The 15,184-nt window shown below is 40.6% G+C and overlaps 2 protein-coding genes across 2 annotated transcripts in view; one reads left to right on the plus strand and one right to left on the minus strand.

Annotated features, from left to right (window-relative positions):
• The first annotated feature begins 1,886 nt into the window (after positions 1-1,886).
• LOC111868672 (piggyBac transposable element-derived protein 4-like) lies at positions 1,887-4,579 on the plus strand. The gene is made up of 3 exons (XM_023859547.1): positions 1,887-2,537; positions 4,267-4,364; positions 4,465-4,579. Exons 1-3 carry the CDS (start codon positions 1,887-1,889, stop codon positions 4,577-4,579), a joined length of 864 nt encoding a protein of 287 aa, XP_023715315.1.
• Positions 4,580-5,023: 444 nt separating this feature from the next.
• Positions 5,024-15,184, minus strand: part of LOC111868678 (prolactin regulatory element-binding protein) — a 36,300-nt gene continuing 26,139 nt past the window's right edge. Inside the window, exons 6-9 of the mRNA XM_023859553.2 lie at positions 14,091-14,334; positions 8,684-8,843; positions 5,522-5,633; positions 5,024-5,154 (exon numbers count right to left, since the gene is read on the minus strand). Coding sequence (XP_023715321.1) covers positions 5,548-5,633; positions 8,684-8,843; positions 14,091-14,334 — 490 coding nt within the window. The 3' untranslated portion in view covers positions 5,024-5,154; positions 5,522-5,547. The remainder of the gene's footprint in view (positions 5,155-5,521; positions 5,634-8,683; positions 8,844-14,090; positions 14,335-15,184) is intronic.

Consider the following 15,184-nt stretch of genomic DNA (forward strand, 5'->3'; position numbering starts at 1 on the left):
TGATACTCGTGACCCCGTGATACTCGCGTTTCCATGGAAGTATACTTTCCAGTTTCATCCATTGTTACGCAACGGAACCTATTATCCTATGCAGTGGTCTGTTCTAGCGTTAATATGGAAACGACTGCACTGAAGAAGAAGAAAGAAAGTTATAACAAAAACATATGAAATTGCAAAACATTAAAAAAGGAAAGAACACGGAACTGGAAAACAAAGAAGAAACAAAAAGAAAAACAGAAAAAATACTGACGAAATATTTCAATTCAAACGCAGATCAATTGACACAGCCTAATCCCACCTCCAATTGCACCGGAAAATAAGGGAAACAGTTAAGAAAACAGAATGAAAAACAACAAAAAATAAACTATACTCACGAAATGAACACTACGGTAAACGACTCAGCCCAATTCCAATGCAATGTAACACGAAATAATAAAATCAAAACGAAAATTTCGTTGCCACGGTTATTCCTAGGCAGCAATCTGCTGTTTCAACAGTTCATTGCCACAGTTATTCCTAGGCAACGATGCGCTGTTTCAACAGTTCGTTGCCACGGTTATTCCTAGGCAACGATCTGTTGGTATTCGATGGACGACGTATAACGTTTTTTACCTGTTTTTACCTGTCATGGGTGTGACATCTACATAATAGACACACAGAAACACGCGGGTGTTCGAATGCAATGTTGTGTCAAAATTTCGAAGCGATCGGTGAAGAAGTTTCGGAGAGCTTATGTAAGACTCAAACGAACATTTACATTTTTATTTATATAGATATGACTGTTTATGACCTGGTCATCCAAATATAGCCCAGCTTTGCTCTGAGAACCGAAGAGGAAATATTCGTCGGTGCTTGCAGATCAGTGCTTCCAGAGCTTTCAAGGAAGTGTGACATATTCAAGGATTGGTTTTCAGTGGCGAATTATCAGTTAGGAAGTCAGTGTTGGATTGTGTAATATTTCTTTTTCACTTAAAAAGTTAGTGTCAGACTGTCATATATTTCTTTGTATATTATTTTGTGTCTTGGAAGAGGTATAAACCCACTGAGCCAGTATTACTTTGTGAGTAAAAGGCATCTTCGTCACTGTGACTTTTCATATCAGTGTCGGACTGGCACCTTTTTGACTACTATTACAATTATTATTTTTTATTGCTAGTGGGGTGGGACTAAGTCCCTTGTACTGCTGCCACTTCTGGCCTATTGTACCATACTATTACAGTTACTTTGCAAGTCTTTGTCAATCAACATAATTTATTCGATTTATTTCCTTCCCCCAAGATGGAACCTCAAAAACGTGCCCGATATTCCAAACTTCTCGATGCAGAAGAACTGGAGGAAATATTGATGGAAGAGGAATCTGATGAAGAGCTAGAAGATATCAATGAGTTCACTGAACCTCGAGCAAATATGGTGTCATCGTCGTCGTCATCATCATCATCATCATCATGACAAGGCAGAGGATCGGAAATTAGTTTCCTGATAGAAGACCCGGGGATTCACCAAAGGTGGTCCTGAGCAGCTGATCAACAGATCAGCTGCTCCCAATATAAATGCGTCCTCTCCTTTTTCCATTTTCATTCTGTTTTTCCAACAAATATTCCAAATCTTGTTACAAGAAACCAACAGATATTTCCACCAATTTATGGCATGCCAAGATGCTCCAGGCCCTTCTGTTCAACCGCCTGACATTACAATTGAAGAGATATATAACTTTTTAGCAATAATTATTCAAATGGGCCACGATCAACGGGACACCCTCAAAGATTATTGGTCAAGGGATGAGCAATACTACACTCCATTCTACAGTAACACCATGGTACGAGACCGTTTCTTCCATATTTTGAGATTCCTATATTTTGAAAATAATGAAGTTCCTCCCAATCGAGATGACCCTGAGTATGATAGGCTCTGGAAAATTAGAAAAATTTTTTACAATCTCAACAACAAATTCTGTGAACTTTACAATCCAGCAGAACGTCTTGCTGTTGTTCAAAGGTAGAGTGATTTTTGGTCAGCATATTCCAAAGAAACGCAAAAGATTTGGTATAAAAATTTACAAGCTTTGCAATTTTTTTGGGTATACTTATGAGATGACAGTTTATTTGGGCAAACAAAGGAAACTTGCAACAGAAGAAATTACATCGACACATGGCATTGTTCTCCAGCTAATTCAAAGAGTAGAAGGCTTGGAACACAAAATTTACATGGACAATTATTTCAGTTCTCCTCCTTTATTTGACGATCTTTTAGACAGGAAAATAAATTCATGTGGCACTGTTCGCAATGATAGGTGTGGAATGCCACAAGAAATTCGGCCCAAGTCAATGGAATTGAAAAAAGGGGATATTGTTACAAGAGTCAAGGGGCATCTAAGTGTTGTTCGTTGGAAAGACAAGCGTGATGTGTATGTTCTGACGAATTTGCACCCTCCTCCATTGGAAGGCAACTTCCGAGATGAATCTGGCCATGCTGTCAAACCCCATGTAACTGAAGACTACTATGCACACATGGGCTTTGTTGATAAATCTGACAGGATGGTAAACAGTTATGGCATTGCTAGGAGGACATGGAAGTGGACGAAGAAATTGTTTTTCCACCTTCTAGATATGACTATTCTAAATGCATATCTATTACACAAGTCATGTGGTGCAAAAATTACACACAAAAATTTCCGCAAAATATTGGTGCGGGATTTGATTCTTCAGTTGCATGAGGCGAATATAAAAGTCAGTGGCGTTTCTCGGGAGAGGCCAACTGAGTCGACTGGAGGTGAAACATTCACAACACTGGCCAACCAAAGGAAAACAAAGACGTATTTGTTCTCAGAATAAAAAGCGCAGAAGCATGCTCTACTACTGTAAAAAGTGTGATGTTGCGCTATGGTCAACTGCTTCGAGAAGTGGCGCACACGCGTCAGAGTGTGAGTTATCGTAAACTGTGAAGTGACACAGTTCAAACTCGCGTACAGTCTGAACAAATATTATTGTATATAGTGTGATTATATTTACAATATCGCCATGATTCAAGGTTGAAGAAAAAACAATGGGTAAGTCCTTTGGAATTTCATAACATATATAATAGATTATATTTTGCATTTCATGACAAAATATTCACAGTTAATTTTCATTTGTGAAACTTGCTCTTTTATGTATATGTAGAAAATGTTATTGTCTTTCAGATTCTTTTAGTTCATATTTCTATGTTGCATAGAATGGAAAATATGCATTTTTTTCTGAAAGTTTGCAATGATAATAGGGTGATTTAAATTCTGGCCGTACAGGGCTGCTGGCAATTTAAAAGTCTGTACATTAAAGGTTAAAATCTCATTCGATTGTTTGCTTCCTTTTTTCTATTCATTCAGCATCCAACTATATATATAAAAACAAAGGCAAATATTTACAATTTTTAACACTTTTTGTTTTCCATGCCTCAAGTATGATCTTTTAATCTCCCTTGCTTTTGCTTGCCAAACAAAAATGAGTTGCTTCTGGGGTGGATTCTTTTTACTACTTATGTTTGTCACAGTCCAAACCTGTTATAGTTAGTTCTCTGTGGATGCTACTGCCCTCTTTAGTAATTTTTGAAGGGGTAAGTGATTTATTGGCAAGTTATGACTTGTTCCGTGTATTTGGACAGAAGACAACTGCTTTTTCTTACATTCAGTTTGAGTGAATGGAAGAGGACAATGTTACTACAGAAGGCAGGTCTGTAGTTTTCTGAAGATGTAAATTTTGTCCTCAGAAGAGTATAGCTACACCCTGAACTGAAGAAGGAAACTGTTTTGTTCTCAAGGGTCACTACATGATTGGCTTATGCTGACTGAATAACTCTGGGTAGTTAAAAATCAGTCAATTGGAGAAAAACTGTCGTCAATTCTGATCCTTCTGGGGGATGAAGCAATGTTCCAGCAAGATACCTGTCTTTGGAATTTGTCACCTTAAATTAACAGGAGTCAGATGTGATTTGGCTGCACTCCTCATGTCTGCCAAAAGTAATCAGGCCTTCATTTTTGGAGTGTTAAATTTTGATAATTTTTATGTGCTTGTGCAAAGAAAGTTTTGCTTTTGAATAAATAAACAGTTTATTAACAGTAGAAGTAGTTGCTGTGTCACTGATTTTGAAATCACTCCTGATTGTAACACTCAAAATATTTTCGCATTCTCTGGTGTCATAAAATATTTGGAAGTAATAAAATCAATTGGTTCTCTGCTGGCAAGTTTCATATATTTGTTACACTCTTCAGACATTCAAGTTTTATGATTAAAGGACAGAAAAGTGAAAGCACAGCCTTTCAAGAAAGGCTACAGGAAAAATTCTTTATTCCCTACTTCAGTGCCAAGTCCTTCCACTGAAACTGCAGGAGAGTATTGCCCTTTCTACGGTCACAACCAAACATTTGCATTGTGTCTGAAAGAGAGTGCATTTAGTTTTCTGTGACTTCAATGTTGAATTTGAATATTGTAGTTTCATTTTGTCATACAATGGCAATAAACGTTTGGAAAATGATGAAATTGAAAGGCATCTGAAGTGCAAGATATGTGATGTTGGACTGTGCATTTTTGGATGCTTCAAGAGGTAACCTTACAAAGGTGATAGTTACATGATGTATGGGGTGAAGCCTGTACATACAGCAAGCAGATGTGTGGCATGTGTGCGCTTCCACTAGCAGTGTTTAAATAACCAAATGTACAAATCAGGGTATTTTGACTATGATGACCTTACTCATCAGTGTACTGATCAGTGCACTTCAGAAGTTAAAGGTTAAAATGAAGATAAGTCATTCATATTTCAACAATTCATTTATTATGGGAAATAAAACCTTCAAGCCATGATATCCAGTCACACACTGCATAATTATTTATGTAGATCCTCTTTTATACAAACTTATATAACTAAGTACTGATTTTATTTTTTGAGACGGGGACCAAAGGTAAACTTCTAAACCGCCTTCCAAACTGTCAACATGTCTTGACTATAACTTGGGTTCATCACAAAAGGAATAATTTAAAACATGTAAAATAAGTAAAACCTTTTACCTTATTTATTAAAAGTTTTGAATCACAGTTTTGTACTCCTGTCCTCAGACAGTTTCAGTTCAATTACTATCTTCCAACAATGATAGGACAACTACAGCATTGTGTTTCGCACCTATTCCTGCAACAGATAGGAGGAACATAATGTAACTCATGTCATGTTTGTGGGACTGATAACTTGAATCACACAGCAATACACACTTGACATGCAATCAACAAATGCTGCCTGCAAATCCAAAGCTATCTGATAAACTGAAGAAATTTCATTTCCCTCTGACATCAATGACCTAATGAAAAGTAATTCTAACACATATTAAGGGGCACTGAAATTCTTAATGTCATTTTTCTTAAATGAAGATTGAGGGAAAGAAAACATTCTCCTAAGTACATCACAGAGGCAGAAAATGAAATTTTATAAGCATGAGAGGTCAGAACAAGAAAACAAGGAATAAAGTGAGCTGAACACAACTGTAGAGAGATTCAATCACCATTTTGTTTACTAAATTCTGTGTCATCATATCCCCAGGAAGCTGCACAGCAGGAATGCACAAAACATCGTCACGATGATTAGGATGATCATGAGCCAGACAGGTAGTGTACCTACAACATGAGAATCTTCATGAAACACAACTCTGTTGAAATAAAATTTTTGGCCTTATTAAATTTCAGTCATTCATTCAATTCATCAATAGTTCTACAGCCCTTTATTGGGCCCTGGCCCCTTTTTCAATTTCATAATCCGATACACAGTCAGTAGGACTCCTTGGGTGGGGGATCAGCCCATCTCATGGCCACTACCTACACACAGAACAAGACAAACACAGAATAAGCATATACAGACATCCATGCCTTGAGTGGGATTCGAACCCACAATCTCAATATTCGAACAAGCAAAGACAATTCATACCTTAAACGGTGTGGTCACTGTGACTGGCATCACAAAATTTATTTTCCCTTTATCTTTCAGGTTATATATATATAAGGGGCAGTCAAATGAAAATGGGTCACCATGCATAACTCTCACAGAGCGCAAGTTTCTAACACTGGAATTTGCTTACGGTACAAACATTTGGTGGGGGCTTGGGAAAGCACAGTGACAATGTGCCCTTGCACACTAGTCGTTTGTTTATTGTGCTGGAAGTAAGGTTAGTGCTATGTGTGGTCGTCCAACATCAGTAATGGAAGCGGGTAAAGAAGGACAGCGAAGTGTAGTGCATTTTTGACTGCTGAAGGAGTAGGAGGACGAGAAATTCATCTTTTACGGTGAATACAGCATGTCACGTTCGTGTGTGCTGGCGTGGCATAAGAGATTTCGAGAGGGACGTGTGTCACTGCAAGATGATGCTCACCCAGGACAGGCTCGTGTCATCACTCCTGATTTTATTGCTGTATTGGATGGTCATATCCGGGCAAACCAATGGATCACTGTGGAAGAAATTAGTCTTTTGATGGGAATAAGTCATGGTTCCGTACATGCCACTGTGACAAAACACCTGCTGTACCGCAAAATCTGCATGCAGTGGGTTCCACATCAACTCACGGAGGAACAGAAGACTCAGAGAATGACTGCATCACTGGGTCACTTGCAACGATACCGTGAGAAAGAGTATGCTTTTCTGTCCCGTATTGCCACTGGGGTGCCACCATTTTGAACCCGAGAGCAAACAGCAGAGCCAACACTGGAAACACATGAATTCTCCCCCACCAAAGAAATCCAAACAGTACACACAAGTTCCAGTAAAGCGATTACGATGTTTTTCTTCGACTGCAAGGGCCCTCTGCTTGTTGAATTTCTTGAGCATTGGGCCACAATCAGTGCACAGCACTATGAAGACACTTAGCGGAAACTGAGATGTGCCATAAAGTCAAAACGCCCTGGAATGCTATCGAATGGCATTATCCTCCTTCAGCCCCCACACTGCCAACTCTGTGAGGAATACGCTACAAAGATTTGGTTTGGAAGTCCTTCAACATCCCCCCTACAGCCCACATCTCTCCGTATGTGATTTTCACATTTTTGGAGACCTGAAGAGAGACATTTGTGGACACTGATTTGCATTGGACAAAAACGTGTGTGGCTGGGTAAAAATGTGGTTCTGTAAACAGCCCACAAGCTTTTTCAAGGATAGGATTGACCGACTTATCTCCCAGTGGGATAAATGTATTAACAGTTTTGGAGAATATTTTTGAGGTAAGAAATGTTCTTTAATATGATTTGGCTTCTAACCTGTTTTCATTGACTGCCCTTCATATATACAGTAATGAATTTCATTTTTGTTGTCCACACAGCCTGATATGTGATGAGATGCTTCGCTACACAATGCCCTGTTAGTGATTCTATGCAGTTTAACAGCTTTGTTCATACAAGCTAGTACCAGCTTCAGTTGATTTAAGTGATTGGTCATGGAAGCACATTACTCATGAAAGATACTGCAATAAAGTGTAAGATTCTTAAGAGACTAACTAAAGAAAGAAGGATCTGGCAAAACAAGGTTAATGAAAGGACATCCACATTTGGAGAATTTTGTCATTTATTTTGTGAGCTTACAGAATATCCTGACAAATCATTATTATTTGCAAATGTTGTGAGAAATTTCTGAGCATATACTTAGCAGCATAGCACCGCTGTCTGAGAAAAACTATGAGGTTAAGTCAATAAGTAAGTTACAAATGGATATAGAACTTAAACAAATAAGAATACTGATTTGAAAAGTGCTTTTATTTCTCAACATAATGTTCCTGTACATTGAGGCATTTATCCCATTGTTTCACAAGCCACTGAAAACCAGCAGCATAAAATTCTTTTGGCTGCTGTCGGAACCAGGCAGTGACTTCCCTTTCTACAGCTTCATTGTCAGGAAAATATTCAGCCGAAAGACGATGTTTAAGAGGGCCGAAAAGATGGAAATCGCTTGGAGCAAGACTAATCACCTGTGACAATTCAGGCTAGCATATCATGTCCTTCATCGTGGTAGTGATTGAGATGCTGTAATGCCAGACACATTCTTTGCATTTTGTGTTGTGGGGTCAGCATGCGCTGCACCCACTGTGCACAGACTTTGTGAAAACCTAACCTGTCATGCAACTTCCATTTGTTCGCCCCTCTTAAACATCATCTTTCGGCTGAACATTTTCCTGATGATGAAGTTGTAGAAAGGGAAGTCACTGCCTGGTTCCGACAGCAGTCCAAAGAATTTTTCAGGGGCTTGTGAAATGACGGGACAAGTGCCTCGATGTACAGGGAGATTATGTTGAGAAATAAAATCATTTTTTCAGATCAGTACTCTTATTTGTTTAAGTTCAATATCCATTTGTAACTTACTTATTGACTTACCTACGTACAAGAAATTGGAGGAGACATACAGGAGTCAGAAGTTAAACAAAGACCTGCTATTACATTAAATTAGGAATAATAATTTAATAAACTAAGTTCAGGAATTTATATTAATTTTAATTCAGCCAGTTCTGAAGAATTGTTGGCAGGAGTCTACAGAACTACCTGAATTTGAATTAGAAGACCAAGGTGAACAATAGCATTGGAATGTTGTGTCAATAAACCCAAATTTCTGGAGAGGACATGTCAGTAAGTTATTTTCCTGTGGGTTTAAATGTGTTAGTTTACAAGCTTCTGGTATAATGATTGTACTCACTTCTAAAGGCAAGACTATGTATGCAGACGCGATTATCAACAGAGATGCTTACAACAGCAGCCTCGGCAGAGCTGGTAATTGGTAAGCCTCCTGATGCCACAGGAAGGAACTCTAGTCCTGTTATGAACATGCTGTGGGCTCCTTCTATGTGCAGCACTTTCTGCAAAAAACACACATTTGCTTCTGTTGCGATAGATTAAAGTATGATTCAACGACTGTCTAAAGGGGCACAGATTTTGTACAGTAATGACCTTTATCAGCTTTAGCTCAACATGGTGGCCAGAAAGGCAGTTCTAACACTGCTGTTAATCACTAAGAGAAAGGATTTAACCCGTTGCCGTGGTTCGTCGTGTATGTTTCGTCAGGGATTTAAATCGTCTGGGGGGGTTCGGCGTGTATGTTTCGTCCAGCTGCACACCTATGTTATAACGCCCATAATAATTGATGGTTTTGCTGTAGATTGTTAGATTTTTCGCTGGCCTGTTGTCACAAGNTCTTTAGATAAAAAAAACTCCCAATCTTGATTAGAACTTCACGAATTTTCTGATAACTGCCTTTGTTTTGTGTGTTCTCAGTGTCTGATGTCAAAAAAGGATCAGTATTTTATTTTCTTAAATGGAAGAACCCCCCTCCAAAAGAGTTAAAAAACTATGACTGTTAATGCCAAATAAATAAATAATATAATAATGACACCAATTTAACGTGTTTTGCCACTGAAGATGCCGTTCAGATTATTAATTGGTTTATTTAACAACCTACAAGTCGTAACTACAATTGATTATGACACTGTTGCGGGTTTAGATGATTTACAAACCCTGCACACTAATCTATTCACTCTATCTTCAGTAGTCTTCACGTATTAATAACGTGGGAGCTATACAAGTCTCTCTGAATTACACTCCCAATATACTTGTACTACAGTGCACATGAAGTCTTGAAAGTACACAATAAATCTTCACTGGCTGACTTCTCAGTTATCACACACAGTCACATAAAATCTTGTAATCATGTGTTCGGGTCTTCTTTCCATGACTGCTGCTATATTTCAACTGACTTGCTTGGGCATTCCAGTTCTCTTATAAACCCTCAATTGGACAGCAGAAAACCCACATCACTTCACTGTTGCGTAAACGCCATGTTTACAGGTGTTGCTGGGGAACGCTGCTGAGAGTTGTTTATTGCTGCATAGCAACTGCAGTGTCTGCTGTTACGTCACTGTGGGAAGGGGGTGTTTACTGAGCGTTGCATAATGATGGAAGGAGTGGGGGTATGTGACATCACTCGCAAGACCACAGAGTTCACATGACCCCTACTTCCTGTTGCGCCATCCACGTTACATTATATATAATTTGGGCCACTGGCCATTGTGAAGACACTGGTACACTTCCATAAATTTCACTACAGACAAGAGTTCCACCTGCACACATACCACTCTACATTCTGAGCTGGCTGCTCAGCTTCAAGAATCTGGATAACAGATGGCCTGCTGGGTCCAGTACCTCCAAGAACACAGCAATATCAATGTGCTTTCCTGAAAAGAGTGTACTCAATGCCAAAAAGCTCAGGAACAGGCATGTGTTAAGATGGTGTGGGCTATTGCAGCCATAGCTGCACATGGTTGGAACCCTCCCACCCAGAGGAGACAGCAGCTGAGTTACCAAGATGTGGGGCCAATTCTACAGGAACTTGAGGCTAGGCAACACCTGGAATGGAAGGACAATGCCAACTGCAGCCCCACCTACAAGGGCTACTGGGTTCAATGGAGGTCCCTTGCAGCAAGGGATGGCATGCTAAAGCACCACTGGGAGCCATCTGACAGACAGTCCTACCTCAGGGCAAAGAGGATGATGTATTGGCTGAATTCCATAGAGGACCACAGGGAGGACATCTGGATGTCAGTAAGACCATGGACGTCAGACAGTGGTATTACTGACTCCACACAAGAAATGATGTTGACAGGTGATGCTAGAGTGCGACACCTGCACAGCCAGTCATGGCTCCTGAATGAGAGGTCAGGGTCTGATGCACAGTACAACACTAGGGCACCATCTGAGAGAGTGGCCACTGACATCACAAGACCCTTTCCACAGAGCAGCAGAGGAAACTGATACCTTGTAACTGCTATGGACTATTTCACAAAGTGGTTAGAGGCCTATGCCTTCCCCAGCCAGGAGGCATTGACAGTGGTGGAGGACCTGGTCACCAACTTCTTCCGCTGCATTCAAGTATTGACAGAGATGCACAGTCACCAAGGCAGGAACTTTAAGCCTTATCTTATGCAGGTGTTGCAATGTCTGGGAGTAAGGAAGACATGCACCAACCCCCTGCACCCACAGCTGGACAGCAAGGCACAGCAGTATGTAAAGACAGTCATGGAACACCTATTGGAGGCTTGACCCCAGCTAGCCCAGTGTTCAGAAGTGCATTCTGCCCACCCTGTGACCTGCTCTTTGGGGCTCTTACAGACAGGAAGTGACAGAACCACTGTCAACCATGTGGCTGCATGACATCCACTATTATAAATGTCAACATCTGAAGTCTGCCAGTGACAGAATGAAAGTGCACAATGACGACCTGGCCAATCCTACAGGATTTCAAGAATGATCAAGTCTGGCTACATAACCCAAACCAGATGGTGGTGCTGTATAACATGATTGCATTGCCTTTGCCAGCAGGAAGGCCAAGTTCCTCAGTGGCTTTTAGAGCCCAGACAGATCCTTTTTCGACAGCAGTCAAGTAGTCATTAGGCATACAGGAACCTTACATGGGGTATCCACAATAACCACCACCAAGGTATTCATAGCATAGCATAGATATTTGCTTAAGGCCAAACAGGCTGCATCTGTCAATAGCATAATGCTTAGACTGATGAATCCTCTTGCTATCAGGGTGGAGAGGTAACCACTGGAATTTCTTACATTGCTCTGTTTTACTATCACCAGCAGTGTACAAAAGCCTTTCTGTCATATACTCGTAACTGATCATTCCTGCATGTAGATATTTATAGAAGGCCTGAGGGATCATGGGCCATAAGATACACAGTAAACATACTCTCATTAACCTCTATCCAATGCCCTTTCTGACCAGCACCCATCCAAAAAGCATTCTATACTTTCCATATTGGTGCACAGGGCCTTAGCTCTCTGTGGCCATGACAGCCTGCTTGATGAACTGGAATTTCTGAAGGTCACTTTCTGACAAAATAGCTAGAGCAAGTGGCAGATTCTCAGGGCTCTCATGACTCCTGTGAGAGTTGCTCTGCCAAATGGCAAACTGGATTCAGTCACTTTTCTGCCATATGCTTCGTCAACCTTCAACAACATTTGCAGGGCGCTGTTCCAGCACATCAAGACAAATGCCTTCCCACTGAGAACATCTCTACCTTCTTTGGCTGGTGAGGGATGACTTTGGGCTGAGGACACTGGGAATATACAGTATCACCTATGAATGTAATCAGGGTTAAAATGTAGGCTGTCTCTGCATAGTGTCTACCTTGCAATCTAATTGCACAAGATTTCATCAGACTCGCTTAATAAATGTGTAACTAATATAAACACATTGTTACCATCATATAATTAAATATAAATATAAATGGCAAAATTAATACACTTATATTATATATATGTATGAGGGTGAGTCAAATAAAAAACTTAAATTTGTAATAAAAAATCGAAATTTCGCGCCATTATCCTGTAAGTTGGTAAACGTGCTACAAACAGCGTGCAGAATGGCCTGTAGGTTGAAGCATAGTGAAGATGCACAAACACCGTTACAGCACCAGTATAAGATGGCTGCCCCACTTGAGACTTGCACCAGGGAAGAACAGCATTCTGTTATTCGGTTTTTGTGTAGTGAAGGTGTGAAACCTATTGAAATTTATCAAAGAGTGAAGTTTCAGTATGGTGATGCATCTTTGTCACAGCAGCAAGTGTATGAATGGAGTAGGAAGTTTACAAATGGTGTGACTTCAGTGGAAGATGCTCCTCGTCCGGGTCAGGCAGCAGTTGAAGCCATAGTGAGGGAAAACTGCCAAGTGACATTGAATGAAATTGCAGCAAGTTTAAACATTAGTCATGGTTCAGTACACCACACTGTGCACAATGTGCTCCAGTTTCACAAAGTGTCTGCAAGATGGGTGGCATGGCAGCTGACTCCTGAATTGAAAGTCCGACGTATTGATGCTTGTGAAGACCTTCTGCGGCGCTTTGAAGGAGAAGGTGATGACATCCTTGCAAGAATCGTTACTGGGGACAAAACCTGGGTTCACTTCCACCAACCGGAAACAAAGAGAGCGAGCAAGGAATGGCGCCATTCCTCATCTCCAAAACCGAAGAAGTTTCGAACACAACCATCAGCAGGGAAGGTTATGCTGACTCTCTTCTGGGACGAAAAAGGCATCATCTTGGAGCACTACACGCCTAGAGGGACCACTGTCACCAGTAGATCATAATCAGATCTCCTAAAAAATCATCTTTGGCCTGCACTCAAATCAAAGCAACGTGGATTGCTGTCCACAGGTATTCTTTTGCAACATGATAATGCAAGGCCCCATACTGCCCGTACAACAGTTGCGACAATCAATGACCTGCATTTTGAGTGTCTTCCTCATCCGGCATGCTCACCAGACCTTGGCCCAAGTGATTTCCATATGTTTGGACCACTCAAAGAAGCAATGGGAGGAAAGATGTTCCGTTCTGATGAAGAGGTATGCCACGCGGTGCATGAGTGATTGCGCGGACTACCAAAAGAATTTTTTCTAAAGGAATTCATGCACTTTGTAAGCGCTGGAGGACTTGAGTGTGGGGGAGATTATGTTGAAAAGTGATACAGCTTTGTACCACTCGTGCACAATAAATAATACTCAAAAAAATATTTAAGGTTTTCATTTGACTCGCCTACATATATAAGACAGTGGGAGAAGATGATTGGTTACACTCTGGACTTAATGTCTTGCCTAAAAGTATGGATGCATAAATAATACAAGTAAATACGGTAACATAAGAAACAATCAATCAGTGCTTTAACAAGAGAGCACTGCAGAGCACAAAACCCATCACACATTTTTTCATACTGACCATCAGGAATCCCAATATTTTTCATCATATGCAGATACCAAACTGGGTATCATTACATGTACCTCAGACATACTCCAACTGAAGTCAAGTAATGTAATGGGGGGGGGGACAAAACAAAACAGAAAAACTCTGTGGCCTGAGTCCGCAAGTGAACTACACCAAGTGAGTGGCCGCCGCTTGTCGGCGAAATTAGTGCCAACTTTATCGGATAGAGGGTGCTGCATGGTCAGTGCAACGAATCCCCAGGGCCACTAATTTTGGCCTTCTAGACCGGATTATTTTAAAATTATACTGTAGAAAATAATGAAAGTAATGGAGACAAGGACCTGTACCTGCAGACTGAAGGCAATGTACACCGAAACACTGCCACTGAACATAGTGCCCACAGCAACGAACCTCCCATCATCTGAGACTGCCAAGGCTGACAAGCTGTCATTGCATGGTACAGCCTTCTTCAATGAACCATCCTGTGGTAGCCACAGCTGTAGGAATGCTTTCTGTCTCCCTCGTTGGCCCACAGGATTTACCAGCATAAAGAGTCGAGTGTTGTTCACATTTCCTTCAACCAAGCCAAACCTAGTCACAATAAATGTGTCTATTATTTCAGAAAGCACCCATCAACAGCAAAACTTGTGAATCTGGTTACTCTGCCTGTTTGCCATCTGGTATAACTGATCCAATTTTTACACAACCAACATCATACTGATTTACCCACGGCTAATCTCCTTTAACTTGTTCACTTTTTTGCATTTCATGCTGTGATTCCAAATGTACTTCAGTCTTCTATATTAGCCACAGAAAATAACTGACTCTCTGTACCAGTCTGCACAAGCGAAAGCCTGCCCATCCTTCTGTCCATTGCATGTATAAGCTGCACATGAGACTAGGACAGAGGAAACAAGTAATACATATTAATCTTTCATTAACCGTTCAGCGTGGTTTGACATGTATGTTTCGTCAGGTATTTAAATCGTCTGCCGGGGTTCGACGTCTATGTTTCGTTCAGCTGCACACCTATGTTATAACGCCCATAATAATTGATGGTTTTGCTGTAGATTGTTAGATTTTTCGCTGGCCTGTTGTCAGAAGGACAGTATATAATGAGGCACGAGTTTTTCTGTGCTAAGTCATCGTTACATATGCCTGTCTTGCAGCAAAATCGTGTTGCGCGTGGAAGACATTTCCTCATTCAAAATGTTATGGATGGCGTGTTTTCTTTCCTATGAAGTTATAAACAGCAGAGACGTGATATGTGCTGTGTTTATAATATCATATTGCCCTGAGCTGGCCACACTAACACACTCAATTGGAATTCTTAGAAGAGGGATGTCCAAAAATTTATTCTTGCAAGATCGATTGATTTCGCACAGTACATAGCAGCGAGTTCTTGGAAAAACGTCACGAATTAAGGCAGAACACTGTGGTC

The sequence above is a fragment of the Cryptotermes secundus genome, unplaced genomic scaffold (assembly GCF_002891405.2).
Source record: "Cryptotermes secundus unplaced genomic scaffold, Csec_1.0 scaffold857, whole genome shotgun sequence".
In the NCBI taxonomy this organism is placed as follows: Eukaryota; Metazoa; Arthropoda; class Insecta; order Blattodea; family Kalotermitidae; genus Cryptotermes; species Cryptotermes secundus.

Bases quoted from the DNA above. Each gene is read 5' to 3' on its own strand.
- LOC111868672 (XM_023859547.1), top strand. From the start codon at position 1,887: ATGACCCTGAGTATGATAGGCTCTGGAAAATTAGAAAAATTTTTTACA. The intron at 2,538-4,266 runs GTAAACAGTTAT...TTATGATTAAAG, and splicing joins TTGATAAATCTGACAGGATG to GACAGAAAAGTGAAAGCACA. The intron at 4,365-4,464 runs GTATTGCCCTTT...TGAATATTGTAG, and splicing joins TCCACTGAAACTGCAGGAGA to TTTCATTTTGTCATACAATG.